This window comes from Accipiter gentilis, chromosome 9 (genome assembly GCF_929443795.1).
Source record: "Accipiter gentilis chromosome 9, bAccGen1.1, whole genome shotgun sequence".
Classification (NCBI taxonomy): domain Eukaryota; kingdom Metazoa; phylum Chordata; class Aves; order Accipitriformes; family Accipitridae; genus Astur; species Astur gentilis.
The window spans coordinates 12,758,962-12,786,015 of NC_064888.1; the positions used below are offsets into that span (position 1 = coordinate 12,758,962).

The following is a 27,054-nucleotide window of genomic DNA, read 5'->3' on the forward strand; positions in this document are numbered from 1 at the left end:
GTTAAAATTCCAGCCAAAAAATGTAAAATGAAAACACAGGTAATATTTGCAAATAAATATCAGTACCTATGGAACTAGGAATACAAAATAAAATTACATATTTCATTAGAAGCAAATTAATAAATAATCAAATGACTATTCACAGCATTTTTATACACTTAAAATATGGTTATAATTTTAAACATACAATTCTATTAAAAAAATCTTGAGATTGTAGTGCTACATTTATGTTAAAAATGCAGAATGCCTTTGTAGTAACATGAAACAGAACAAAGCAAAATTACTGGGAATGTTTCAAAGTAATTTTCATAATTATAGTATAGGAACAATTTAAAGTCATAATTTGAACCGTATATTCATCAAGTGAACATTTGGTTTGACTAACAGTTTTCTTGATTTTTTTTTTTTTTAAATTTTTTTTTTTACATTTGAACTTTGGGGCAGCTTTTATGCCATAATATTATTTATATAACCTAACAATAGATTTCATCTTTGGCTTGAACCACAGCTCATAGAGTAATAAAACATACATATTTTTAAATGAACTCATTAACCTTAAAAAAATGAGCCCAGCTCTCAATCGCTGTAAATCATCACAGTTGATTAGCTCCAACATAGCTGACTTGCTCCAATTGATTATCAGGCCCACTGTGCTTTCATATATGGGGTCGTGGATAGCCTTTATCCAGCAGACTGCTTAATTGCATGTATGCAACTCCAAAGAGGCACTAAAATAAGCATGGACATATACAATCTACTGAATCTGTATCTAGAGTTCCTAGACAGAAAGGTACCTGCGCTTCTAGTTTATTGTAATAAACCTATTCTGCTGCTTTTAGGCTTGAGAGAGCTTAAGCATGTGATTGTTCAGTCTGCAAAGGAAGAAGAAATGTTTCCGCTTCTCCACAGGCAGGTGTGCTCCAGCTTGCCTAGCAAGGGGTCTGCACTGGAGTTAGTTAAGTGTCTTTAGTCAGTAAATTGTATTCTAACAGTGATGACTGCACACCTCTAAGCAAGGCAACATATTTCAGCTTGAGAGAAGGTATCTGAAAATATCAGTCCTTGGAAGGATTTGTAGGGAACAAAAGAGATAATAAGAAAACCCTCAGGATAACACTCTCAGAATATGGGAATTACCAGATACTATATTATTTTCCTCATTGCATTTACTGTATATTGCAGAATATGATACCCTACATCTGCTATTAAAAATACAAAATATAAATCCCTCCCAAATGGGGTGATGCAAAGCTGATATGAGTACTCTTAAACTGGTATTTATAGCTCTAGCATGGACACTTCCTTATATTGCAAGTTTGCCTCTTCATTCCAGTTACTTATTGCTCTTTGATTTTGTGTGGTTGCATACACTCTCCTGCTAGTCACAGCAACTGAATTCATTCCTGTGCAAACAAAAAAGGTCTTAAGTAGGATTGAATTGCACTTATGCTTTGTGCTTTGCCTCTCTGTCAGACTGGATTTTGCTCACTGATAGAAAGAAATAATTTCTATTTATTATGGACATGTCAATTTATTACGGACAAAATTCTCCCAGTTCTCTATGATGGATCTTATCTCCAGTATGCTGCTTTCAGATGGGACTGTGCTGGGGCCAGTGCAAACCAGAATAATGGCTAAATTATTTCTGCAGCATTTTTGAACTGGGGGATCGTGCAAACACTAGTATAGTCTTCCTAAACTCTGTTTGTGGAAATACCCAGCAGCTACTCTTAAAAATAATCTGCTTTTCTTATGTAGGAAATAACATGGTGGTATTAAATACTCTTCATGCATATTTTCAAGATCTAATGGCATCAGCCTATTATTTACAATGTTACTCTCAACATTACCAATAGGGGAAATTTTTTTTTCTTTCTATACAAATCTTGCAGGAATAGATGTGAATATTTTAGAACTACTTGCAGGGGATATTAATTAATTGGTGTGCCTTAGTATTTAATTTATGTCATATACAAACTTACTGGGTTTTTTAGGTGATAAAATGGCCTAAGTTTGTTATGGTTAGAAATGGTAGTACAACACATACTTGTATTGCTTCCTCCTTCATTTCAGCTAGTATGACCAAACCTTTTTGGCTGACTCTCAAGCAAGAAATGGTAGCTGTAGTACTTATGGGTTTTAAATGTTGGCAACAATGTAAAACAAATGACATTTTGGTTCTACACTACTATATTACTAGTACTATCTTGCCTTTGAACAACTATGTCATTGTTTCTTCATCAGGTGAATTCAGGAGAATAATTCCCACAGCCTCTTAGAGTTTGCGGTCACTCTGCAGCTGTGTGGCTGCTTCTTGTTTAGCAAGTGGCTTTGCCATTGTAGAGTTGCATTTGCTGCACAGATCTCTCATTTCTAGGAGACTTTCTTCCACAGCTTTTGCAAACATGTCTGAGGAGGTTTCTTTGCAGTCTTTAAAGCTTGAGATGCAGAATAATATATGCTCTGGCTGAGGGTTATAACATGCCCCATAACCATTGGGCACAACTGGCCCATAGCAGCAGAACATTTCCGTTGTAGTTGGAACCTGGTTGCAGGGAGAAGGTAAGGAGTGATCTCTGATTAATCAGGGCACCTGAAATCAGCTGGTTAGGAATGAGGAAAAAGATAAACAAATGCCACTAATGCTGGAAATGTGGTGAATCGCCCTTATAGAATATCACTTCCTTCAGAAGTCCAGGCCTGGAGCTGATACTTGGAAGGTAAAAGCTGATCTTGGTATAGAATTTGGTTGCTCTGTTTGTTTGCCCATGTTTGAAAACTGGTATCATTTGAAGTGGATATAATGCATTTCTTTGCCCACTTCATATATGTTACTGATAGATAGGATGCTTTTAAGGCTGTATGTAATTATGATACATAAAATTTCACTAAGGTTTTTAATTTCTTAGGGTTATATTAAACTTGTAATGTGAAGACTGTAATCAATTATAGAAAGTAGTATTGTCCATTTCTAATAATCATTTATAATCATAATGCTGTATAAAAACGTATTTTAATACATCTAGCTGTTATATTTCTATTACACCTCAGTTTAATCATGGCATAATACAGGAGCGAAACACTTTCTCCTGCAGAAGATAAAAGATGTGTTAGAAATCTATATGTTTCAGACTTTGTGTACATGGGCCTTCACAAATGACATTTGGCTTTTTAATGGTGTAGAACAAGCCATTAGTCCTGCTAATAGAGCCATAGAATTGTCAGATAAATTTGCTGTGCAACAGCCGAAGGCCATAAAGCTATTCAGAAGCACTCTTTGCTCATGGCTAGTTTCTTGGAGAATTTATGTAGTAGTATGTTGGTTACGTTCACTCATGTCTGAAAGCCTACAAACATTATGACAAAATCAAATTACTTATTAAGGTTTTATGCTGTAGCATGACATTATAAGTCTCTTTTGTTGCATAGTTCCAATCTGTGCAGTTGGGTTAGTGTTTCAGTAAATGAACTCCTACATAGATTTCTTCTTTCATTAGGACTGCTACTATATGCAATGAAACATTTCATTTTTAGGCTGTATGCTATAAAGATGTTTCCTTATTCAGAACATTAAATGTAAAAAGCGTTGACTCTTAGGAGAATCTTAGTGTAGTTGCAAGTAACTGTAAATTCGTAAATGTCTGTAAATACCTGAAATGTCTGTAAATCCAAGATTCATGCCTGCAGAGGTTGAACTCTTACACTGAGTAACTGAAGGCTCTCAAAGATTTCAAACACAGCTACCTTTTAAGAGTAGAATTTCCTCATGGCTTTTGGCTTTTGTTTCTCAGAGTGGCAGCCTATCTGGCTTGTGGCTGTACTGTCACTGGAGTAAAGAATTCCCACTAGAGCTGTCACCTTAGGGGAAGGAGGAGAAGAAAGGGAGTGCGAAGATATATAGTTTGGAAAGTGAGGAAACACTGAGCCCTCATACAAATTTTCCTGAGTGAGTTTGTGTGCATTTCCAGGAAGGTCTTTGGAATATTGCAAGGGAAGTGATAACTTCAGTCAATATTTATGGTGCTGATTTTGCAGAGTGAACCAAAACTGGATTAAAAATCTGGAGAATTTTTGCAGACTTCTTGATAGTATCAGCTTTTTTTTTTTTTTTTTTTTTTTTTTCTTTTTCTTAATACATTGTTCTCACTGTGAGCTAAAAGGTCTGGCAGAACACAAATGAATTAGCCTTTGCTTAGCAAGACCAGTGAACATGAGAAACTCACCTGGCTGGTCGAGAGGATGAATCGATTGCTTGTCAAATATGTCTCATCCGTAAATATCTCTGGCAGTTCCTTGAAGTGTTCCCGTGCCACCTCCCTGAGCCCTAGCAGGTGATTGTCTATTGCCATTCCAGTAATAGCCTGCGTACAATATAAGACACCAGCATTTAACTGAGTATGGAGATGTTTTCTCAGCTGTTACTGCCTTGTTCTCTGGTCAGAGTTGATGAACTGGGTTTGAGTGATGTAATGCCTGTCTGTAATGTTCAGATATTACTCTGAGTATGTACTTTGCTGATGATCAGTAACTAGAAATTCATATGGTGCTCTGAAGATGTAAAAAGTAGGAAGGAAATGGTTTTGAGATGTATTATGTACTGATGTTATCTGGCGTTCTGGGTGTTCATCGTCTTTCAGAGCTGAATATCATGGTGCGGGCTTCCAAAGCTGCTGGGGGGAGCATATGGGACACCAGAAATCTCAGAGTATGTTTTGGAATTGCCTGTGTGTCACTTAGATTGTATTTCAAGATTGGAGGCTCCAAAACACCTCCATATTGGAAGAAATTAAAGTTTCATTGCCTTGCTGCCTGCATCTCACTCTGGCAGGTAAAGTGCGTGTCATTCCATAGAATTCAGATCCAAAGATTTGGTAGATTCGTCCAACAGATTTAACAGTGATCATAGAATAACAGATAGCTTTACCAGTGATCTATCACAGATCTACTAGCATACCCCACCACTTGAGAAGACTGAGATTAGGGACACAGATACCTTCTCAATTCACTGCCCAAATATCCCAATTCCCTCCCCCTCTCCCTGTGCTGGCGTCATTGCAGAGCTGGATTATCTCAGGGGCAGCCCTTACTTTAGCCCTTGCTTTAATGAGGCTATTGGAAACAGTAAATGTAGGACAGCATAGTTGGATGGTACCGTAGTCCAGGTACCATGAGTCTAAAATCAAATTAAACAGGGCTTAACAGAGGAGAATAATGTGCTTGACAAGCAAGAGACCTAGAGCAGTCTACTTGCCATCCTGCTTGCCCATGTCTCTGCTCACCATCATCCCCAGCGCAGAACCAGCCATGCTTGCCCTCAAATCTTGCTTCTGAATGTCCCCAATTTCCTCTCCCGTCTCATGGTTACAGGTAAGGCCATCAGCAGTACATGTGGTGGCTGAACATTAGCAGCAGGGGCACACTGGTGGCCAGCTAGCCAGCTCACAAGAACTACTGCTGAGCCTGCAGTCAGTCTTTCTGCCATAAGCTTGCTATGCTTAGGTCCGTCTGCTCTATCAGCTACCTAATGCTATAGACTTAAGGAATTTTTTAGCTTTAAGATCTTTGCCCTGCTAGCAAATGTGATTGAAGATGACTAACAGGATCAGAAGTCAGTAGTGGGAGATGGGCAGACAGGATCGTTACAGAGTTTTGTTTCTTTAGGAAACCAAATCAAAATTTTGGCATCTGAAGAACAGCACTGAGCTGTTTCAACCAGGCAGGATTTGCCTCAGATTAAAATGGGCATTTAAAATCCTTCAGTCTAGATTTATTCTAGCTGGTGAGAGCATTGATTATGGGGACTGAGCTGTAGCTTGAGGGAAATAAGCAACCTGAGAGAAGGCAAGATTTAAAAAAGAGAACAAGCTTGGTTTTCCTCTTAAGGGGAGAATTTAAAAAAAAAAAAAAAAAGAAAAGAAAAGGAAAAGAACAAGTTTGGTTTTTCTTTTAAGAGGAGAATCATTTTAACCACTAATAAGTGCCCGAAGCAGGGGGCTGGGAGTGCAAAATCTTGTTTGGCTTATTAAGGAGTAGGCACCATTGGTAAAAGGGCTATTCGTTCATCAGCCCAGACAGAGCAAGGATGCTTGCAAAAAAGTAGCACACATCAGGGCAGTGTTTACGTTGTTTTTCCCATAGAGTGAAACTGATAATCAAAGGAAATATTTTGCTATCACACAAGATTTATAAGGCTGTTAGCAATGACATTTTTGCAACATAGATCAATGTCATGTCTGAAGAGAGGCTGAGACAGGCTAACGAAATAAACTGTGAGTCAACGCATAGGAAAAAACTGTGCTAAATTGAATTTTAGAGCTCCGCATTTAAGATAGCAATGCTACTAGTAAGCCCTAACAAGGGGAAATAAAATCATTAAATTGCTTTTTGTTTTATGAAGTAGATTTTTTTGTTTTTCTTAGGAGCTATTACATTTCAGTCTGTTACACACAATTTAGTCAGACCGTGTAAGTCTTGCCATAGTTTAAAGGCACAACAATTACATTCTGCTATTCAGAGAAAGAAAGGGGAGCTTGGTGAGTAGAAATACCTGGAGACATTTTTAAATTTAAAGATAAATTAATTTTCCAATGGTGATTTTAATATTTTCCCATGAGCTACACTGGAGACTGAATTTTACAACAGTTTCTGGAATGGAAATGACTTGGAGGGGGGATTTTATGGATTTTTTTTTTTTTTAAAAGATGTTGTACAGAAATTCCATTGCTTGTGACCTAGGAGACCTACAGTATGTTGTGTTTACTGTGAGACTACCCTGAGATGGTTCAGGTGACACAGTTGCCCTGAAGTAAGACTTGCTTCTGCTTTAGAGATGACGTGGAGTCTCAGCTTCTAAGATGTGGGTTCCCAGCACAATGCTTGAAAGACAAAACTGTTTTTCTTTCCTGCTTCTTTTGTTTCATGGGAAACATTAGGAACGAATCCTGCCTGGAAGCAACACTTTATCTCTCCAGTGTTCTGAGTATACTTTTGAAACCACCTCTGGAAGTGAATGATTTCTTGAATATTATGAGTACTTAAACAGTAATCAGCAATGTGGGTTTGTTAGGCAATGGTCTGAGGCAAAACCATAGGTAGCAAATTCACTTAACATAGCTGGTTATTAACATCTATTAATTTCATGAGTGGTTTGACTAAGTTGTTTGTAGAGTAAGTCTGTGCTTTGTCTTGGCACAGTGGGATATAGAGCATTTTGCAGGCTGGATTGTCTCATTTTTAATTGAGAAAAAATGTGTTGTATTTGATACTAAACTGATTTCTTCACTGGAGGGCATCTCTTCCTTTTATTAGACACCGCATTCAGGTCTTTAAAAGAGAGCTTACTATAATAATTCCTAGAAATTGCACTTTGGAATATCAGTCCAGCTGAGGATCAGGTCCCAGATAAGGACCACTCTCCTCTAGGAAGAGGAACATAAGAAAATGCATAAATGGTTAGTTTTAGGGGGGAAGAAAAAGTTCCTGATGTTCATTCCAAAGAGCCGTCTTAAGTTTATCTGTAACATTATAGCTTATGGGTCTAAATACCTGTAAATCTGGGGGATCTGGATTTTTGCAGTTGGAGTTCTATTTCTCATGCATGTTACACAGCAGTTAAATTGGTTGCTTTTAAGCCTTGCTTACTTCTCATCCTGATAAGGCTCTCAGCTGTCCTTGACGCTTTTCTTGGCTATCTGCATGGCTAACATTTCGTGTTGATCACAAAACACACAGAATAAAGGCTTATTTCATCTGGCTACTGTTCCTCCTTGCAAACTTTTCAATATTTATAAAAAAAATCCCTTTATTAAATTTTGATTGCAAACTCTTTAAGATGGAGGCCATTTTTTAATTGTTAATTTGTACAGCACCAAATAGTGGAATCCTAATTCATCCCTGTCCTAATTATGACACAGATACAAATCATAAACACTTCACAGATGCACATTCCCCATGAATATGTTGAATGCAGAGTGTCATGTTCCATGACAGTTCTAGAAAAGAGAGCTAATGCCCAAGAGTGATAGTCTTGCCACTGATGTCTAATGCGGAATTGTGTTAATTTTCTTTCCAGGAAGCATTTTTTAAGGTGAGATTAGTTGAATATGTCTATTTTGAGAGTGTTTGGGTCATCAGAAATTTTCGTAGGTGTGACATAGGAGGTACTTTCCTATTTAGAGATGCTTATGTTTGCTGGTACTTAAATAGTTAATGATTGTATTTGCATACTTTTCTTGAAAAAACTAACTAGTCCTTATTCAGACAAAGTAGTGGTTTACTTACCAGAATAGTGTAATTAGTCTGAGCTGCAATTGCGTCCTTAAATTTCTGCATCTTCTCAGAATCCTGTTGGGAGAATCAAAATATATCTATTATTGAATAAACCCTCAAAGAAATAGCATCTTCCATCAATTAACCAGCACACAAATAGCAAGCACTCAGAAATGTCCTTTGCTCCTGGCTCAGGTGTAAATGCTCTTTATAAATAAAAAACCATAGGGATTCAATGTCCTGATCAGCAATGGTGCCTGACTGTGCAAGGGTTGAACAGGCTTATTGGTGGTGGTTTGTTTGAAGATGAGGAAAGACTTGCAGTCTCTTTCATGGATTCCTTCCATGGATTTTGAGGGTGTAGATTATTACTAATTGAATTGCTCCATTTGAAGTAGGGAAAATAATTGCCTAGTGTAATTCAGTGTTTTCAAAACAGCCAGGCAGTATATCTTCTCCAGAATGGTTTATCTAGACAATGACAGTGATATTAATGAAAGCCATTACTGATATTTTACTAGCTGGTCAAAAAATTACTCCCCTGTGTGAAAGGGCATCTAGAATTTTCCAAGGCTGCTCTACCCTCCACAGATGCCTCACATTTCAGATAACAAGCTAGTAAATTTTGACTCCTGTCAAATGGCAGCCTTTTATATTAAGGGAACGATCCTAAGAAGTGCTGCCCTGCTGTACATCAAGTCTGACGCTGCAACTTTGGGAGACCCTGAAACAGCCAGAAATGACTGGGTCTTCAGATAAACAGGGAACCTTCAGCTCCTATGGACGATGAATGATCTTTTGAACAAAGAATTCATTTTAGAAGCAATTCAAGGCCACCATCAGGGACCTTCGAAGTCCAGAGTCTGATATTTTTTCATAGGGCTACAGCTAGGCCTTAGTTCCCTTATACAGATTAAATTACCAAATGCAGTCTTTAAATCTGATTAATTTACAGCTATTCAGCAATCTCTGCAGTGTCAGTTGCCGATTCTTTTACAGCAAGTGTCAAATGCATGAGATATTTCTCCTGCTAGAGAATCAATCCAACTCAATCAATCTTTGGTGACTGTTCAAGCTACTGTTTGAATATAATTTTTATTAGCATCAGATAGACAATTTCTTTTAATTTTATTTGGATTAATGGATAAATTTTGGGGAGTTCAAGGCTACTTAAACCAAGTGATGCATCTCTCTGTCCAAAAAATAGAATTAACCCCTTCACACCCAGAGGCAGTCTGTAGGTCTAAAGAAATCACTTTGGAATAGGGTTGTGTTAAGTGAATTTTGTTTCTGTGATTCTGGGGTAACAATATATATCATTTTGAACCAAAAGATGTTCACATCAAAACAAAGATTTCTAAAAGTTTGTGGGAAAGAACAATCACAGATCCGTTTAAATGTCCTTTGCATCTCTCAGTGGACAAGAAGCTAGGAAAGCTATCAGTGGATTGGTTTGCATTATGATTACAGGTTTTTCAGGGGGAAGGAAACCATTATTCTCCCTACTTGGTACTGCCAAGGCATGCAATATAAAGATTTGGGGGCTGAGACTGAGCTCACTCTAGACATGCATAGCATTCTTCTGCTTGCTTCTGTGAAGCAATACAGTTTAGGATGCTGTGAAAGGTGGGCACAGTCCCAGATTTGGGTGGTAAAACAGTGAGAAATGCTGAAGCTTTGGGAGAGCTGAAGAAGTCAGTAAGTGTTGGAATAAGGAAGGTAGGAAGAGATTGTTGGAGGGAACAAGAAGGATCTGGCAAAACAACATGCTAGGAGCAGGCTGGCTCCTCCTAGGAGTACAGTCAGCCTGCAGCAATGTGTGTTGGGGCTGTGGGTATGCTGAGTGCCCAAGTGTGGAGGGGAGGGTGTGCACAGATGACAGCAGCTTCAAATGAAATACGATTAAGAACCATGTTGTCAGACAGGGACTGATAGCAAATAGCAACTGCCTCTTCTTGTCTACTGTATGGTAGTCACTATTATGTGTAATAGTATGGTCATAATCTGCCTTGAATTACCCACTCAGTGTAGGGAATTACTTCAGGTTTCTTTTGAGTTATCATTTTAACATGGAATTTATTTGAGTCTTGTTCATCATGGGCTAAGTTCTGGGCATGGTAACCTTAAGGAGATTGAAGAAGCATTGGGGGAAGAGAGCACTTCTCGGCAAATTTTCCTCATCCTCTGGGACATTAGAGCTTGGTTTACAATATTTCATTCATTTACGCTTAATCTACAGCCCAGCAATACTTCTAGCAATGCTATGCTAGATTCTAAAGAACAGCCATGTGGGCTGTTGCCACTGGAGCGGGCTTACTGTGCAAAATAATCTATATTGTGGCAGCGTTTTGCATCTGAACAACCACCTGGAAATTCCCTGTACAGCAGCGAAGTGCAGTGGGTGGAAGTGGTACACGGAGAGACGTTGAGAGAGGCTCTCCAGGGATGGCAGGCGGGACAGTGCACAAAGCTGTTTGTGCAGCTATAGTCTCAGCTCTCTCAGCTGTACCTCTTTGTGTCCCCATCTACTATGTACAGTACTCATGCTTCTGGCAAACAGATGGTGGTGTCTCAAAGAAAGGCAATTTAATTTTTCTTTTTGCAGGATGATGTCAGGACAATTTGGAGAGTTGCTTTATTAGCTTGATGAAGTTTTTTCGTCATGAAGGTTCAGGCCCCTTGAGGATCCTATAGAACTAACTCTGTTTGGTAGAAACATACCTTTAAAACCAAATAGATCAGCCAGAACCTTATGCAGAAATCAAAGCATGTGAATTGTATCACTTCACGCATTGCAATTTGCAGCAGAGCTATCTACTGCAGGGGACCTGCCAGGCAATTCCCCTGGTGTGGCAGTATAATGATCCTGAACTTTGCATGTTCGGCCTAGATCTCTGTAGGGAGCTGAATTTGGATATGATGATAGATCATTCAGAAGACAGTACTAAGTCTAAAATCAGATGTTTTGTTTCTTATAATGTCATGTTTAGGCACCTCTGAATCTTAAATAAAAATAAGGAAATATTCATATTTAGCTTAATGGTTGGTTTGCACAAAAAGCAAAATCCTGTAAGGCTTGCTACCCCGCCCTATGCTTTATGTTCTTGGTTAACAGTTTAAAAAATGAGAGATTGGGGATTGTGAATGCGCTATTGTTTTGCCAAAGAAGGCAGATGGAGCCAGACCAACATACCGATAGAGCTGTCTTGTCATCAGTCATTGCTTTTACAAAAGCAAATGCTTCTGAGGTAGCAGACCTAATATTGTCAACTCTGCCCTCATCAAATCGGCGTATGGAAGCACTTTCGTAGGTAGGGACAAGTCTCCTGTGGCATCTGAGAGAATGAAGTAAGAAAAACAAAGAATATTTTCAAGGAGTCATAAAGACTAAAAGAAATAGGCTTGGTATGTTTTATTGTTACAGCCATGATTTTATTTTTCGCATAGTATTCATCTTAATGTTGATACAATTCTGTAAGAAACTTAAAAAAGATGGATGCTCACTCCTTTCTAATATGAGGAGCTGCATACAGCTGTATACATTTTAGTTATGCATTGCCAGTAAAAAATGACTTGCTGTGTAAAAGCAAGGCTAGTAAAGCTAAAATTTACTGAAAGATCTCAAGGAATGTTTTATTTGTACTGCATCATAAAATAATTGTGTAATTAATCATTTACATATGGGCTTGAAATATGTTTTATTTAAAACAAGAAAAAAGTGTGCTCTGTGTGAATGAAAAACAGAAAACTAAAAGGAGAAAAGACTGCTACTTGAGACTGAGAGATGGAATGAAAACCCACATAGCAAATATTGTTTAATTGGGGTCCAGGTATATATAGCTACTATTCCTCGCTTCAGGAGACCTACTGTGCCTTCCAGTTGAAGCAGGGGTCTCGGAACATAACTGTGCCCCAAGGTTTTTCTTGCATACATGGGATTTATATAATGACTGGCATCCAGATGAAAATCTTGGACGAGGTCACTGTTGGAGTTTGGTTAATAGAATACACAAACTGGATGTTTAACAGATGTTAATGGAGTATGCAAAATGTGTTAGGCATCTCTGTTTTTTGACTAGGTAAAGACTGCTTCAGGATTTAATTTGACATGATAAAGAATTATTAGTGTAATAGGCTGTTCTGCAGGAAACCATGCAACCAATTTCTAGCCTGGAGCGTTAGCTGTTCTGACAACGTAGAAAGGAGCTTTTAACTTTGATAATACCATAGAAATTAGAGGATATTATCAAATCTTGGGATGCCTGTGAAGAAGGAAGCAGCAGTAGTTACTATCCTGTGCGGGAACTCTGATCTGATATGCTGCTGTAGTATTTTTCCCTATGAATGCTTTTCACCTTGCAGTGCAAGGGATGAATATGTGGTGAGCTATGGGTTACTGCCATGGTTCCTCCCAAGTTACCTGCAGTGGCAAGGGACTTGGACTCCCTAGCTGCTTCTGCTGCTGCGGGTGGTGGGGCTGTCTGCCACTACCTGCCACATCCCCTCACCCTCTTCTCTATGCCCAGCGGAGGGACAGCTTTGGGGAGGGTACTGGCTGGGAATGGCATGTGTGGGACACAGGGATGGGAAGGTAGAGCAAGGAGAGGGAAAGGGAGTGAAGGAAAGGAGTACTCTGTCTCAGAACTGGGTGGCAATTTCTATCTTGTCTGACGTACAGTCATTAGGCAAGATCACTCATTTCCATGCAGGAGGCATTTGTTTGGGTGCCGAGTGAAAAACGGACCCTCTGTATAAAAAACAAAATGTGAATCTACTCTTGTGCTACCTTGTTCCTATGATTTGAATTAACTTTACCTGTAAAATGCCAGCTGAAGTGCTACTTGAATGTAAGCATCTGGGCTAATCTTTTGTTTCTTAATAAATTCCTTTCCATAGTTCTCAAACTTGTAGGCGATGAAGTCCAGATTTTTTACTATCCTGGAAAACAAGCAGATGCAATTACTGTGAGGGAGATGCAAGAATCTCATGTTCCATTTCCATTTGCAAATAAAACCCAGAGATCATTTCCTGCCTGTATTCCCTTGGAGATGAGTGGGCTCCTGCTTTGCAGACAGTCCTGGCCTTTGGTAACTTGCTCCTAGTCAGTAACTCTTATTCATACAGATTCTAGACTGGGCTTGTTATCTGCAGTCTCAACATGAGCTATGGCACTCAGGTCATTCTGTTCATGTGAGTAAAACACCTTCTTTTAAAACCTAGTGTTTCTACTCCTGAAGCCTAAGCCAGGGCCTCCTTTGTTCTCAACAAATTTCTGTGAGATTTACTACAGTGACAAATGGGTGGATTTAAAACCTGATGAAGGCTGTAAGCTCCTTGTAAGTTTCAATTTGGAGGACTACTACCTTTATTTAAAAACAAAAAGGAATTACTCTGCACCCTGAATGTTTTCATACTCTTGTGTATGTTTCTAGCCACTTTGAGGTCTCATCTAATGCAATCACACTGGATGTACTTACAGCTGATCATGTAGACCATATGTTAGTTCTCTACAGAGCGATCACAGGCCTGAGTGTTGAGATGAAATAATTTGAAAAAATATATAACATTGCCATCCCCACCCCCAAAGATCATGCAAATCTTTTACAGTCTGGAAACAGTCAGAAGAACTAACCTTTGTGGGAGCAACATGGATGTAAACAAATTACATTCCTGAATTCAAATTGTTTATTCAAACCAGTTGTATTCTACTGTCCCATATACATATCCCCATTGCCCTGGCTTTGGCTTTAGTCAGGTCAAACCCATAAAGTGCATCCACAAAAACTGAGGACCTGCACTGTTTGCATCCCAGGCAAATAGGACTCAACTGTTTTTCTGGTGGTCTTTAGCTTTCCTAACATTTACATGGAAGGAAAGCAATGGTAATGCAATTCCTGAATACAGCGAAGTAGCTCCAGCCCATAAGGGTGCCATCCTGCAAAGGGATGCTAGGTACATCCAGTTTGGGAAGATGAGGAGGAGTGGGAGGGCAGGGAGAGCCCTCTAGAAGGAAATCCATGCCTGCATAAAATGTGCTGGGTAGTTCCCAGCTTGCAGTCATTGTTGAGAAAAACAAGGCATCTGTTCTACCTTTGGAGTTTTTCTGCTGCTGATGCCAAACATGCCTGAATTTCAGGGGAACATTTCCATCTTAGTCTCCGTGGAGCAGGAAGCTCACTCACTGAATCGGCTCGGACTAATTTCTTGGAGCTCTCTTTCCTGTTAGTTTGTGAGAGAAAAGTCTTTAAGGTCACAGGAATAATCTATTTGTTAAACACTGCTTTTTTTTTTGGCAGGTAAATGACTGATTTCCAACAGTTGTATGGGTCTTAGTGACCCTGTGCACCAGGGGGACTTAGCCACTGGCAGAGGCTTCCTGGGGGCTAGAGTAGATACAATAGGCGTACTGAAAGGGGACTCACATGTGCTTGAGCAAGTGTTCAGTGCACTGCACCAGTACGATGCCATCAAAAGGGGAATGTTCACACACGGTACCACAGACTCCATCTCTTCCTACCACAAACTAAGCAAGAAAAACAACAAGTGCAAGATATATAGTGAATAAATCATGCTCTGGGTAAGTTACCCATGATAGCCACCTAACAGAAGGTATTGTCGTTCTCCTGTGGTTTTCTCATTGCTCACATCAGGAACTTCCTTGACTTGGAGGTCAGTGGGTGACTCACAGAATTATCATGGGAGGCTTTCTTGTCCTGTGAATGGCATTGCATTGGATCCCTTTCATGCTACATTTTGGACTGAGTCCTGTGAGAATATAAATTTTAGCATTTCCCATTGGAGTCTAAGAATTGGATTTAGCATTTGCTTTATGGTAGAGAAAACCTGTCGCTGGGGTTCTCCTTCCACGTTTGGGGGCAATGCAACTTCTGTAACTGGGAAGTCCCTTAGGATCACATTTTATTTTTAATATTGTATCAAATAAGCATAGTCATCCTTATTTGATAGCTTTCTCATAGCTTGTTTTACTGTTCTGCTTCCTCTTCACCTTTTCTTTTGTGGTGCTGTCTTCATTTTCCTCTTACTTGTCTTCATTTCTGATTTTGTTGCATACACATGGTATAACTGGTGACACTTAACCTGCTGCACTGTAGTTCTGTGATACCCCCAAGCGGCTGGTTACTTTTGCACCTCAAACAGAAGCAGATGTCTAAGACCAAACTGCAACTTGTCTCACATGTTTTCTGCCCTTTTTCTGGACTTTTCCCCCACTTCTTTTGAAGTGTCTTTGGCTGGACTTCTCCCACTCAGCTCAATCTGCACATATGTATCACACATATGCATCCTGCCTCCCTGTTTCCCATGGGGTTTTCACAGTGTGTGTGATGCAGAAAGTTTAGCTGGATGTTTTCTGATGCATTACTGCAAAGTTGAAGAAAGATGGAGCGAAAGAACAAGTCCTACTGTGAGAATGGCTTTCTACGTAATCTGCATTTGCATGAAAGAAAATGGGATCTTTTTTCCCTAAGAATTTCTCTTTGCCTTTGAATTACTTCTAGCCTGAGTACATCTTGACAGATGAAGATCTCCCATATACTGTGCAAATTTATTTGCTTTCTGCTACCTTCTGATAGTAAACAAAAATAAAATCTTGTTTATTCTCATCTGCTTGAAACATCTCAACTAGTGGCCCTGCAAATAACAAGGGATTTTAACTAGACAAATGGTTTGTTCTTTAAAAACACAGCACTGGAGTCTGCTAATAATGTCACTTGCAGTGGCATAAATCAGTAACGACTACTGAAATGTATTTGTACTGGGGTAAGTCAGTGCAAGTGAAATTAGTTTAGTGGTTTCCTTTTTTATGTTGACGTTCTTAGATATGGCAAGAGCAACAAGCATTGCATAAGCAATGTATCAGTCAGGGTTTTTTCAGTTTTTCATGAGGTGTCAACATTGTTGACAGTTGGAGATTAATACATTGCTTCACCCTGAGTCTAATGCAAAATGTGAAAATAACAGTGCAACACTTTCAAATATGACAATCAAATCTGATTGGGGAAAAAGGCTGGAGAAATCAATACTTCCAGGAAAGCCTCGACGAGGATGTCATCAAATAAGTAAACAGTCTGTTAAGTAAGAACTTAATACTAACTTAAACACACACTAAATTATAAGCAGTAGTATTTCTAGGACGTCACGAATATGTGTGAAAAGAGAAAACAGAAAGCTATTGTGCTTTTCTTTTTTGTTCTGGGATGCTAGTCCAGCATTTTTATTTCATTTGATTGAATGTAATTAAATGTGTACTGTTTGGGGGTTTTTTTTAATCAGATGTCTACCTATCTGTATGTCTGTGTATCTGTCTGCCTCCTCGAGTGCAAAGAGCAACTTCAGGGAAGGTGAAAGCACACCTGTGCAGGAGAAGGCCCCCCGACTGCCAGCAAGGCAATAGGTCTGCTTCCCCTGCCTTGCAAGGAACAGTGCTGCTCACACCAACCCTGCCTTGGCAGATGCTGACACCACCTCCCCCTCTTTCTCCCACTTGATTCTAAGTGGTTCCTCCCACAAGGGCAACTGGTGTCCCTTGCCACGTGCAAGTAATGTCATAGTACCATAAGGTTTTTACCTGCATAGGTTTGTCATACCAACGGTTGGCCCCGTTTTTATGGTAGCCTCCCCCATGTAGCAGTTGCAGTGCCATGTTTGTATCACTGAGTTCCACCTCACTTGGGCTGTCCAGGCACACCAGGCATATGCACCGTTCAATCATGTCAAGAGAGTCGCGGTTAGTAGAGTCTGGGGATAAAAGAGTGAAATGTTCACATCCTCTTACCTGTAGTGCAGGACTGGCTGGGGAACTCTGCTGCCTTGGAGAGCACTGAAGATCTGACCATGACTGCAATGAGCTGGTGCCTGCAGAGCTCTCTCAACAACAGAACTTCTCAGTGCAAGGAAAGGTTACACCAAGGCATTTGTTCATGTGTTAACTTTTGCAATATCTCTGTATCTTTCATATGATTCAATAATATCCACTTTCTTTTTCTGCCTTTCATTTCCTGAACTAATTATATTACAAAATAGATCTATTTTACTCTTAAAGCCAGCACTGTTTACTTATTTTATATGTAACAGTTACAGAGAGGACAGGTGGAAAATAGAAAATTTCAGAGCTCACGCTATTACTGCAGTGCTGCAGTATTCTGCTCTGGACCAGCAGGGCCTATACTGGTTTTGTGCTGTTCTCCTATGAAAACCCTTTTCTGGACAAGGAACAGCAGGGCTCATGTTTTTGTGTTCTTGTATAAAACCTTCCTCTCTCTCCTGTCCCTGGTAATTTCTTGTACTTTAGAGAAATAAGCCCTGGACTGGGTATACTGCCTACATCACGAGGAAACATCTGCGGATGAGGTCGTGAGGTTTAGTTTTTGAATGTGGTATTGCCAAAACCATGGGTTGACACATTCCACTTCTTTCCTACCACTAGTGTACTGCTGAATAAAATGTGCTTTTTCTGGGTCTCTTTCTCTGTTTCTTTTCCCTATGCTGTCACTCTTGCTTCTACAGGTGGACCACAAAGGCTATTTTTACATTGTCCTCAGCGCTTTCCTCCTTATTTATGGTGTATTTATGAGGCCTTTTTTTTCTCAGCTTCTTTAACTCAGAAAAATTATGAAGGTAAAGGTTTGTACACTTCTGAGGGCCAGTTTGAAGCATAGGAAATATTTAATTGTGAGCACTTAATACAGCTCTAAAGCATATAACGTCATTAATTGCTGTTAAATGGTTGTTAACAAGATCAAAGGAAAAAGGGCTTTCAAACATCAACTTAAAATTCCTTCCATTCTTAACAGATCAGTTTTCATCTGCTGGTTTTGCTAGATTTTGGTGAAAATATTTTTGTTTCAGAATGTTCTTAATGAAAGATATGAATTCAGATTGATACACCTCTTGCAAGTCTGTGCTAAGTTCAACAAATCTGTGCTCAATTCAGGAGATGATTTTCACCGAGAGAATGGAAAACATGTTTAAAATGAAACAATTCTGATTTGCATTTGAAATATGGAGCCATTTCAAAATGTGCATGTTTTTAATGTTTGCAAATATGAAAAGTAGCTTGATCCTCTGAAAGAACAGCATTTGTCAAGCAAGAAAAATTGTACCTTCCCAAAATGAGTAACAGGTTAGTGAGGAGCTAGAAAATATACAGATGCTTGTTATCATCCAGGTTCACTTGCCAGTTGCTGTGTAGTAAAAAAGAGCGCAAATATGCAAGAAATGAAAAAGGTGCCAAGAGAAGGAAAGGCAGGTGGTAGCAGTGGCTGAGAAGGAAGGGGGGAGGTGTGGCCTCTAGCAAGTTATGGTAAGGTACTGTCTATTGCTGTCTGGTGGCTCCTCTGAGGGAGCGTTGGCAGCCATGGGCCCAAGTGACAGGGATGGCCAGCCCGAATTCTTGCAGGCTGTGTGGGGAGCTGGTGGAGCACACAGTGTGTTGTCTTCCGTTGCCCACAGAAGCAGAGTCCTAGGGAATGCACCTGGCATTCCTGCCAGCTCCTACAAAGACTTGAGCCAGGAGATTGTAATTGATGGGGCATGCAGATAGGTTGAGCTTTCTGCCAGTGATCTGTGCCTCCCTACAACGTGTAAAACGCTGATGTCCCTATGATTGTCTTCAAAAGCATTCAGAAGCTTTATAAGGGAGAAGACATGTCCCTGTCCTCTTTGCTGTAAAGCTCTTCTAGTATCTGACACTTGCAAGGCTGACCATAACTGTGGTATTTATTCCATTGATGGTCTGGGTACATCAATGCAAAGGCTGAAAAGATCCTTTTGAATGGAAGTTGCCCCATATACATCAGCTGCTGGTATTTGTGGACAGGCACCTTCAAGGAAAAACTGCTTGGACAGTGATTTACAAACTGCTCACAGCTTGCTCAGCATTCTGCTTTATGTTGTCTGATAGGTTTATATATATTTCATTGTGGCTGCTGCCCACACATCTTTGACAGATATGAATCCCTTATTCTGACATATGGCTTCAGGGTATCTTGAGTCTAGGTATTAGAGTGAATAAAATTAATCTCTGCTAGAAAAAGAAACATAGGGGAAAGATGCCCTTACAGAAAGAAACAGACATGTCCAAAGAGCTGATCAAACACTGAAAAAATTATCTTGTAAAACGGGCAATGAACTGCACAAGAATTCATGAACTGTGAGTTGGGATGGAAAAGAAGTATTTCCAGAAAGAGCTGAAACAGTGGAGAAGTGTGAGAACAAGCCTAAAGCCCTACAAGACATTTCTTGTCCTTCTTCCTTTCTAATGCACACAATTGCATTGAATTGGCCAGTCAGTTGTTGGTTAGTTGGGGTTTTGGGGTTTTGTTTTAAAAACAAAAATATGAGGAGACAGTTCTGAATCAAATTCAGATATAGTATGCATGGGACAGCAGCCCCTATAGCAGTAAGAACTGAATTCCTGTGCTTAGGAAAGTGAGTTAGTTCTGCAGCCTGAATGCAGTTAAAACATTGAATGTATTCATAAATCAGTGATGGCTAGGTTTATTACAATTTCTTTGAAATTTTCTCACCTAGACCTATCCTCTACTTGTAGGTCTATCCAGGCCCATGTATATATCTCCTTCATAACATCTGCAAAGTGCTGTATAGGTCTCCTCTGTCCTGAAGCATCATTTTTTTTCCCCGCCCAGTACAGAACAGTTGTGGAGTGACCCCTTCCACCTCACGCTGCTTCACTAGAGGCTTTTCTCTTCCTCTGTTAGTTATTGTTGCATGAACATTTCACCACAGATAAGAAAGAAAAAAGGGGTGTTAATAATCATGTATCCATGTGTGACAGCAATGTATTATACTATATAGAGGAGCTGTGCTAATAGAAGTGGTCTAGGATGGGATTCCTGCTTAGATTACAGAAGGCTCACATCATGGTGCTGCAATATTTGCTAGTGCAGAATCTGGGTTCTTTTCAGCTGTATAACTGAGTTGGTTTGCTTCCTCATTAAAATGAATACTTTGGCAAATGCCAGGCAATCCAAAAACACCATAGAGATGGTCCTGCTAGTTTTTGTTGATTTGTCTTTTGTCTTTAGGATTATGTAGGTTTACAAAGATGATTCTGCTACAGGTTTCAAGGTACTCACTGTTTTACTTAAAAGCATGGCATGAAAATAAATGATTAGGTGTTTATCTCAGTTTTCATTAAAATAAAGAATCTTTCTCCTGCTTTAAAAAGAAAAGATGAGGAGGGAAAAACCTAAAGATGAGACTGGTACCACATAATAATGCTCTAATAATGGCCAGGACTCTGTGTGTGTGTGTGTGTGTTTATCTATATAAAGTTATTATAAGCACAGATAAACTTGAATAAGAAAAGTGAAGGTCTTCCTTAGGATGGTAAACATATTTTGAGACTACTGGCAACTCTTGTATGGTCCAGGGCATTGATAAACCAGAAATATTTTCTGTAGCATTGCAGAACTGGGGATAAAGAGATGAGTTAACACTTTTCTCAGGAGGGAAAATTAATACCTAAGTCATCTAAAATGGCAAAAAGAGGGCGTCTACATCACTTAGCTTCAGGGTAAAATATATAAGGTGTGAAGTGATGGAGGTGACCAATCCCATCCTTTATTTTCATCTGTTTCAAAGTTAGGTATTCAAGTCCAGAATCCAAGACAGCTAAATGCTGCCTGTTGTTGGAAGACAGAGAGAACTATCCCCAGATAATAACTGGTATCTCCTTTCCTACTTACTTAAGATTTGGATGAATCAGCCCTGGTACTTTCTATTTTTCTCCATTGACTAGAGAGAGTACACGGCTAGATTCAATAGGTGTTTTACTTGTAGATGCCTTTGTTAGATGAAATGAAAAATGTCTAATAGTTGTCAAAAGTGAAGAGGATACATCATTCCTATTGGTACAAAATGGATGTGAAGAAAGAGACAAATCACAAAATCTGATGTAATGTAATTTATGTGATGAAAAACAAAGAATGAGTGACAGCTATTTACATGGCATAACACTTAAACATACACAGCCAAAGAGTCAAACCGTATCTGCGGCTTCCCTGGTAACACACATCTGAACACTTACAGGTATTGAGTTTTGTCCTGCTAGAAAAATTCAGCAGTGCGGTTGCACATTCAGTCCTATATTTGTTCACTCCCAGCAAAGAAAGGCAATGATGGTGAGGAGGAAGAGGAGGAAGATGATGAAGAGGAGAAAGCTGGGATTGCTGCTGCTAACCTTTCATAAGGATCGTCCTGGCCTCTGCCCACTCTGTTCTTCCATCTGTTGTCAGCAGGCCAATTGGAGGCAGCATTTCCTCTTCGTTCTCTGCCATTTTGGCTATCTTTCGTAACTGAGTGAAAAGATCTCCCTCACTGAGACGACGGAAATTAATGACAACATCCAAAACAAAAAACTGCAAAAAAATGACAGAAGTCAGAAGAACAGTCAAAGATGGGTTGGACCCTTACTGGTCCAACATTTCACTTTTGCCTGGGTGGGTGTTGAGATGCTGAAGTCCTGCCTGGAGAGCCAGGCCTGCAGGCAATGGAGCACAAAACCACTGGGGACTGGCCCAGGGCTCACCCCTCCTGTGTTTTTACACCAGTGTAATGCCAGTTGCTTCAGGAGACTTACATTGTGTGTTGGGCTCAAATAAAACATAGGTTATTTGAATAAGCTTAAAAAAACCCTGAAGAGATAAAATCAGGAATTATGCAAATTATTTCCATGGTATTATTTGTTTAAAAATAACCTAAAGAATCTAGAGAACTTCCCACTGACGTGAAGAACAGGACTTCCTGGAAAAGGGACCACTAGGATCTACCCCTTCATTCCAAGGGGGCCTGCAGGCATGGCTCCAGTACTACAAATAGTCAAGCTGGGCTATAAGGTACCCTGCCCAGCCAACACACTCTGCTGCTCGATGCCGTTTGTTGGTTGGGGCAGATTCTCTCCAAGGCTTCAGTAGTTTTGCCTGCACCTATGCTAACTTCCTCAGGCATAGCTCAGGTCCCTCTACGTGCGATGGTGGTATATATGCCATGTGTTGTGTGCCAATACTTGACTGTTAAGAGAAGAGCGTTTCCAGCAAATGCAGTCTGATAAGATTTTTTTCTTTGTGGTTTCACCTCTGTTTAATAAACATTTTTGTTTGAATGAGAAAGCAAATGAATTCTGCCGCATTCTTCCTTTCTGCATCACTGTACTTGAAACATAATGTGGGCTAAGGACAAAAATGCTGCAGAAGCATCTTTTGGAAATATTGACAGTGAATGCTTGGTAAGAAGTGAGCTCATACGTAGCATGCAAATTGTGTTTCTGAACAGTGATTAGATTAGGCTCTTCTTGAGTGAATTTAAGCAAACTAAGAAATATAGAAAGGTATAAAAAAAACCCCACTCATTTACCTGATTGTTACAAGCAACAATGATGTGCTCTGGTTCTGGCATTACGCTGCTTTTCTGGGCCACGAGTGTATCTTTGGTATGTCCTGGAAGACGATAGGAAGAAAAGAGTCCATAGTATTGCTTCATACAGAGAGGGTGACCAGACAGCTGTCCACGAGCAAAATCAACAGGTAAAGCATGGCTGGAGAGAGAGAAGGAGAAAAACAAAGCCAGAGGAAAAGAGGGGAGAGAGGGGAGAGAGAAACAGAAAGGAAAAGAAATCTAATCTGTCCTTTGTTCTGTTACAATTAGATCAGGTATGACACAAATTGAATAATAAAACGAGATTACAGTATAAGGGAAATAAATGAATTCCCATACCAAAGTTAAATACATCATTCCTGGCAGCCTCATGCATATTCATTAAGCAATTGCATTATCATCTAGTGGAAATGGAAAGAATAGCAAGTCACAAGCAGCTTTGCAATGTGCATGGGAAGCCTGCCTAGATGGGACCTCAGAAACCTGCCAGGGCGGAAGTCAGCAAGAACAGCTGGAAAAGACATGGCACCTTGAAAAAAAAGTACTGACGAAATTCACTGCAAATCACAGTGGCCCTGTACTGTGCAGAGTGGTTATGGAGTGTGTGAGAGTGCCCTGCCTGATGAACAGGAACGACTGGGGCAATACAGAGGGCATTTCTGTTTTCCACAGAGACTTGCTTATGTGCTAATCCTTACCTAGACCTATGGGGGAATAAGTGCCGAAAACCTATTCCATTTTTATTGGAAGGCATGTGAAAACAACACATCCTAAAAGGCTTCTTTAGTGGCCAGAAAAAAAAAGTAGTTATCACAATCGTGATTATGGATTGTAAAATATCCCACTGACACTGTAGCAGGAAATAATGGTGCTGTCACTTGGGAGAGGCTGCAGAGACCACAGGAAGAAGACGATCTTGTAGTGCAGAGGTTTTCCCTCAGCAAAAGAGAACTAAGCTTCCAGCCTGCCAGAGAGGGACAGGGGCAAAGAAGCACACAAGGAGGGTTACTGTCATACGGGTAACATTTTATGCTAGTTTATCTTGTTTAACTGTCTCTTTAGAACAGTTGCAGTTCTAAACCAGGGATGTTCACTTTAGTTCCTGGCTCTCAAACTCTCTGCATCACTTATTTCTGTGTACAGGTGCTTAATTTTTTTGTTCCTTATCAGCAAAACAGGGTTATTAGCATTCTCCTTCTCCCACATTTTGCATAATGCAGAAATCCACTTATATTTAACAGAGTTTTAAAGAGTATCTATGATGATCAAAAATAGTGGAGTAGCATAGTAGATTTAGACAAGACAATCTGTAATTACAGCAGTTAAGAAAGGCATTATTAATGCTGACTGATGACACCAGAAAAATCTTGTACTGTTTTAGGAGATGCCTGTGTAAGATCTTACAACTCATTTATGTGAGCAACTTAGGATTTGTCTGAATATTTAATTCTGGCAACTGCATGGAATATCTGCACAGTTAAAATTAAATGCCTCGGTTTGGGCTGGAATATTGTGCTTCTGCATGTGGGATGATCCAAGAGAAGCTAGCAGTACACTCGCTGGTAGAAGTCCTTAACAGCAACAGGGAACTGAAAATGTTACAATTACGGTGTCCTCATAATTATACAGGAGGGGTGATAAGCAAACAGTAATAACAATATGAGGACACAGTAGCGAGGATTTAAATGATTATTGATTTAAGACAAGCTAATCTGATCACAGGAGTCTTTGGATCTAGAGTAGTGAGGTCAAAATAGTAAGAATTTAAATTATTCTTTGTTTGAGCAATGTAGTTTCTTTATCTCATCTCAGATGCTGTCATATAAAGATGCAATGAACTACACTAGTATGCATGCAGTAGTACTTCATAGCACACCACTGCTGGTCTATGCATTTGCATTGCATATCTTGGACAAAAGCATGTTCTTAATTAAGTACCTCTTCTACGCTTTCTGAGGAGTAGCTGTCAGACTTTTGAAATGAAAAGTCAAACAGCCTCTTCCTCTTTCTTTTACCTAATTCATAGATGATAGGCTATTCGTTGTTTGAATATGAACTTTGCCTTCCTCATCCAAATAAGCATTGCTTAAAGCATATTGCATAGGCCTCTTGTATTTCCAGACAGGAAAATGACCCCTTCCCTATCATGGTGTGGTGTCCGTTGTGCTTGGCTCTCCACTGTTTCTATTCTTTGGGGAGCAGTGATTTCAGCAGTCAACTTGGAACATACTAGGTAAGATTAAGAAGTGCTATGTAAAACGTTGTTATGAGCTACCTCATACACGACTTAAACAATCATGGATTTCGCCTGTGTTTATACACAGAAAGTAGCAATGGCTTAAGTAACTTCTTATTTTTACTAGCCACTGAACAAGCCTGTCTGTGGTGAGGCTTCCTTCTCCTGGTGGGATGTGTTATTTCTCTTTTTGGGGGAGAGAGGCACGGGGGCTGATGTTCTAAATGGAGGGTGCAGTACGTGGAAGGGGCACAGCATCCTGGCAGGTGTCCGGTGCCAGGGAAGGTGTGCAGGCTGTGCAACTGCAGTGCTGCTGCTCTTTGGGTCTGGGGAGCACAGACTTCCTGGTGTGTTCTCAGTAGCCCTGTTAGGCAGATTGCGGGTGTCCTTTGGGCAGCACTGCACGTGCTAGAGTGATGACTACCAGGCATCACAAAGAATCCTTCTCCAACCTGTTCGATTGCAGTAATAGAGCAGAAAGTGCATAAAAAAATTGCTGAAGCACTTGCCCTGAAGCATGCTGGAGCCCCAGCCCTTCCAAATGGTGGAGAGGTGCAATGCAGCCTGACTTCGGGCATGCTAGAGCACCCTTGAATCAGAAGCCCTGCAGATACTCAAGCAGCAGCTCTCCTTTTAAGCTACTTACGTGTCCAGTAAAGCTTTATAGTCTTGCACTCCTGAAATGAGATTGGCGGCAAACCTGCAAGTAGCAGATAGAAGTGACATCAGTCTTTTGTCATTTGGCAACACTGGGCTGTTTCTGAGAGACAGAGGAGAGCTTGAATGATTGATGACACAGCATAAGGAGAGAAAGTCTTCTGGCTTGGCAAGAAGAGGCCCCCGCCCCCACCTAAAACCTAAATTAATTCGCGTCAAGAGAAATACAAAATCCTAGAGATGGTCCCTTCAAATGGTTAAACAGACTACCACAGGAGGAAGCCTGAAAGCATTTATTTAGAGAATGGGAGCAGAGGCTGAATATTTAATAGAATCCTTAACATGGGTTTCAATATCAATACTCATAAGCTGTCCAATTTATTAGAGTACTTCCTGTCCTAAGCAGATATTCTTTCTGCAGAGCTGTGGACAGGTGTATTATTTCCTGACACTGCCCATTTGCACTGTGTCTGAAAGGGAGGCTCTGAGAAAAATATTTCCTTGTTAAAGCACGTGCATTAGAAAATGCAAAGTGGAGGTTTTTCAAAAGCTGTGTGCACAATAAATTTAGTCAGTAATGAATGGAAGCATTTATAGTTATGTTTAAAGTAAAGTAAAAAGATGCATTGGCTGTCTACACAAAATGTTAGAATAACACATATCGGCTTCAAGGTTCTGGCTGTTTTATAATAGCATAAATTCACATGCAGTTAATTCTTTCAGTAATGAGCAGCTAGAGAGTGCTAAAAGCAAATAGGAAAATTGCACTATATGAAGGTAGATTTGATCTGGTTTACTGTTTTAAAAGGAGAAAATGTTTTAGCAAAGGCTGAAGAGTGGAATCCTGTTTTAAGGGTGTCTGGAGAGGTATATTCTGTGCTTGGCTACTTGCTTACCTTTTCACTTTTTAAATGATTGTAATTGCCCACAACAGATCAAAGGAGAAAGGTCAGTTCAGTGCTGGGACGAATGGGCCTGAAGGAAGCAGTGTTCTTGGGGAGGAACGTTTTCTGAATTCTTACTCTTAGATCCCTTGTGTTTCTGGTGCCCTTTTGGGCATCTGAGAGGGACAGTTTGATGCCAGTGTGGCCTTTTCAGTTTGCAGGGTGGCTACGAGTCATAGTGATGGCATGTTAAAGATTGTTTTCCTTCAAACAATGTGTCAGAAATTAGTATTTCTTTTTTCCATTGCAAAATGGTTTGCTTGAATTATACAATGAAAAGCTTTGCAAATATTCCTTTGAAAAGTTATAAATCCCTTGGCATTTTTTTTTCATGCAATAAATGTAATGACACTTTCGTTTCTGAGTATCAGCATGAGTAACCCCAGAAACACTGCCCTCCGTCAGCAGGCCTAGTATGAAATCATTTAATGGTTACAGGCCTTTTTTTTTTAATGAAATTTGATTGTCTTTTTGCAAAAGCAGTACATTTAAAATATCCTTTCATTTAGCAAAAGCTGCAAAGTCGTAGTACAT

At 39.8% G+C, this 27,054-nt stretch overlaps 1 protein-coding gene across 1 annotated transcript in view; it reads right to left on the minus strand.

Moving 5' to 3' along the window:
* Positions 1-245: 245 nt before the first annotated feature.
* Positions 246-27,054, minus strand: part of CHAT (choline O-acetyltransferase) — a 34,640-nt gene continuing 7,831 nt past the window's right edge. The window contains exons 5-15 of the mRNA XM_049809694.1: positions 25,566-25,619; positions 22,663-22,843; positions 21,491-21,668; positions 16,856-17,025; positions 14,691-14,791; positions 14,359-14,487; positions 13,084-13,206; positions 11,462-11,603; positions 8,281-8,343; positions 4,224-4,361; positions 246-2,545 (exon numbers count right to left, since the gene is read on the minus strand). Of these exons, the coding sequence (XP_049665651.1) occupies positions 2,276-2,545; positions 4,224-4,361; positions 8,281-8,343; positions 11,462-11,603; positions 13,084-13,206; positions 14,359-14,487; positions 14,691-14,791; positions 16,856-17,025; positions 21,491-21,668; positions 22,663-22,843; positions 25,566-25,619 (1,549 nt within the window). The 3' untranslated portion in view covers positions 246-2,275. The remainder of the gene's footprint in view (positions 2,546-4,223; positions 4,362-8,280; positions 8,344-11,461; positions 11,604-13,083; positions 13,207-14,358; positions 14,488-14,690; positions 14,792-16,855; positions 17,026-21,490; positions 21,669-22,662; positions 22,844-25,565; positions 25,620-27,054) is intronic.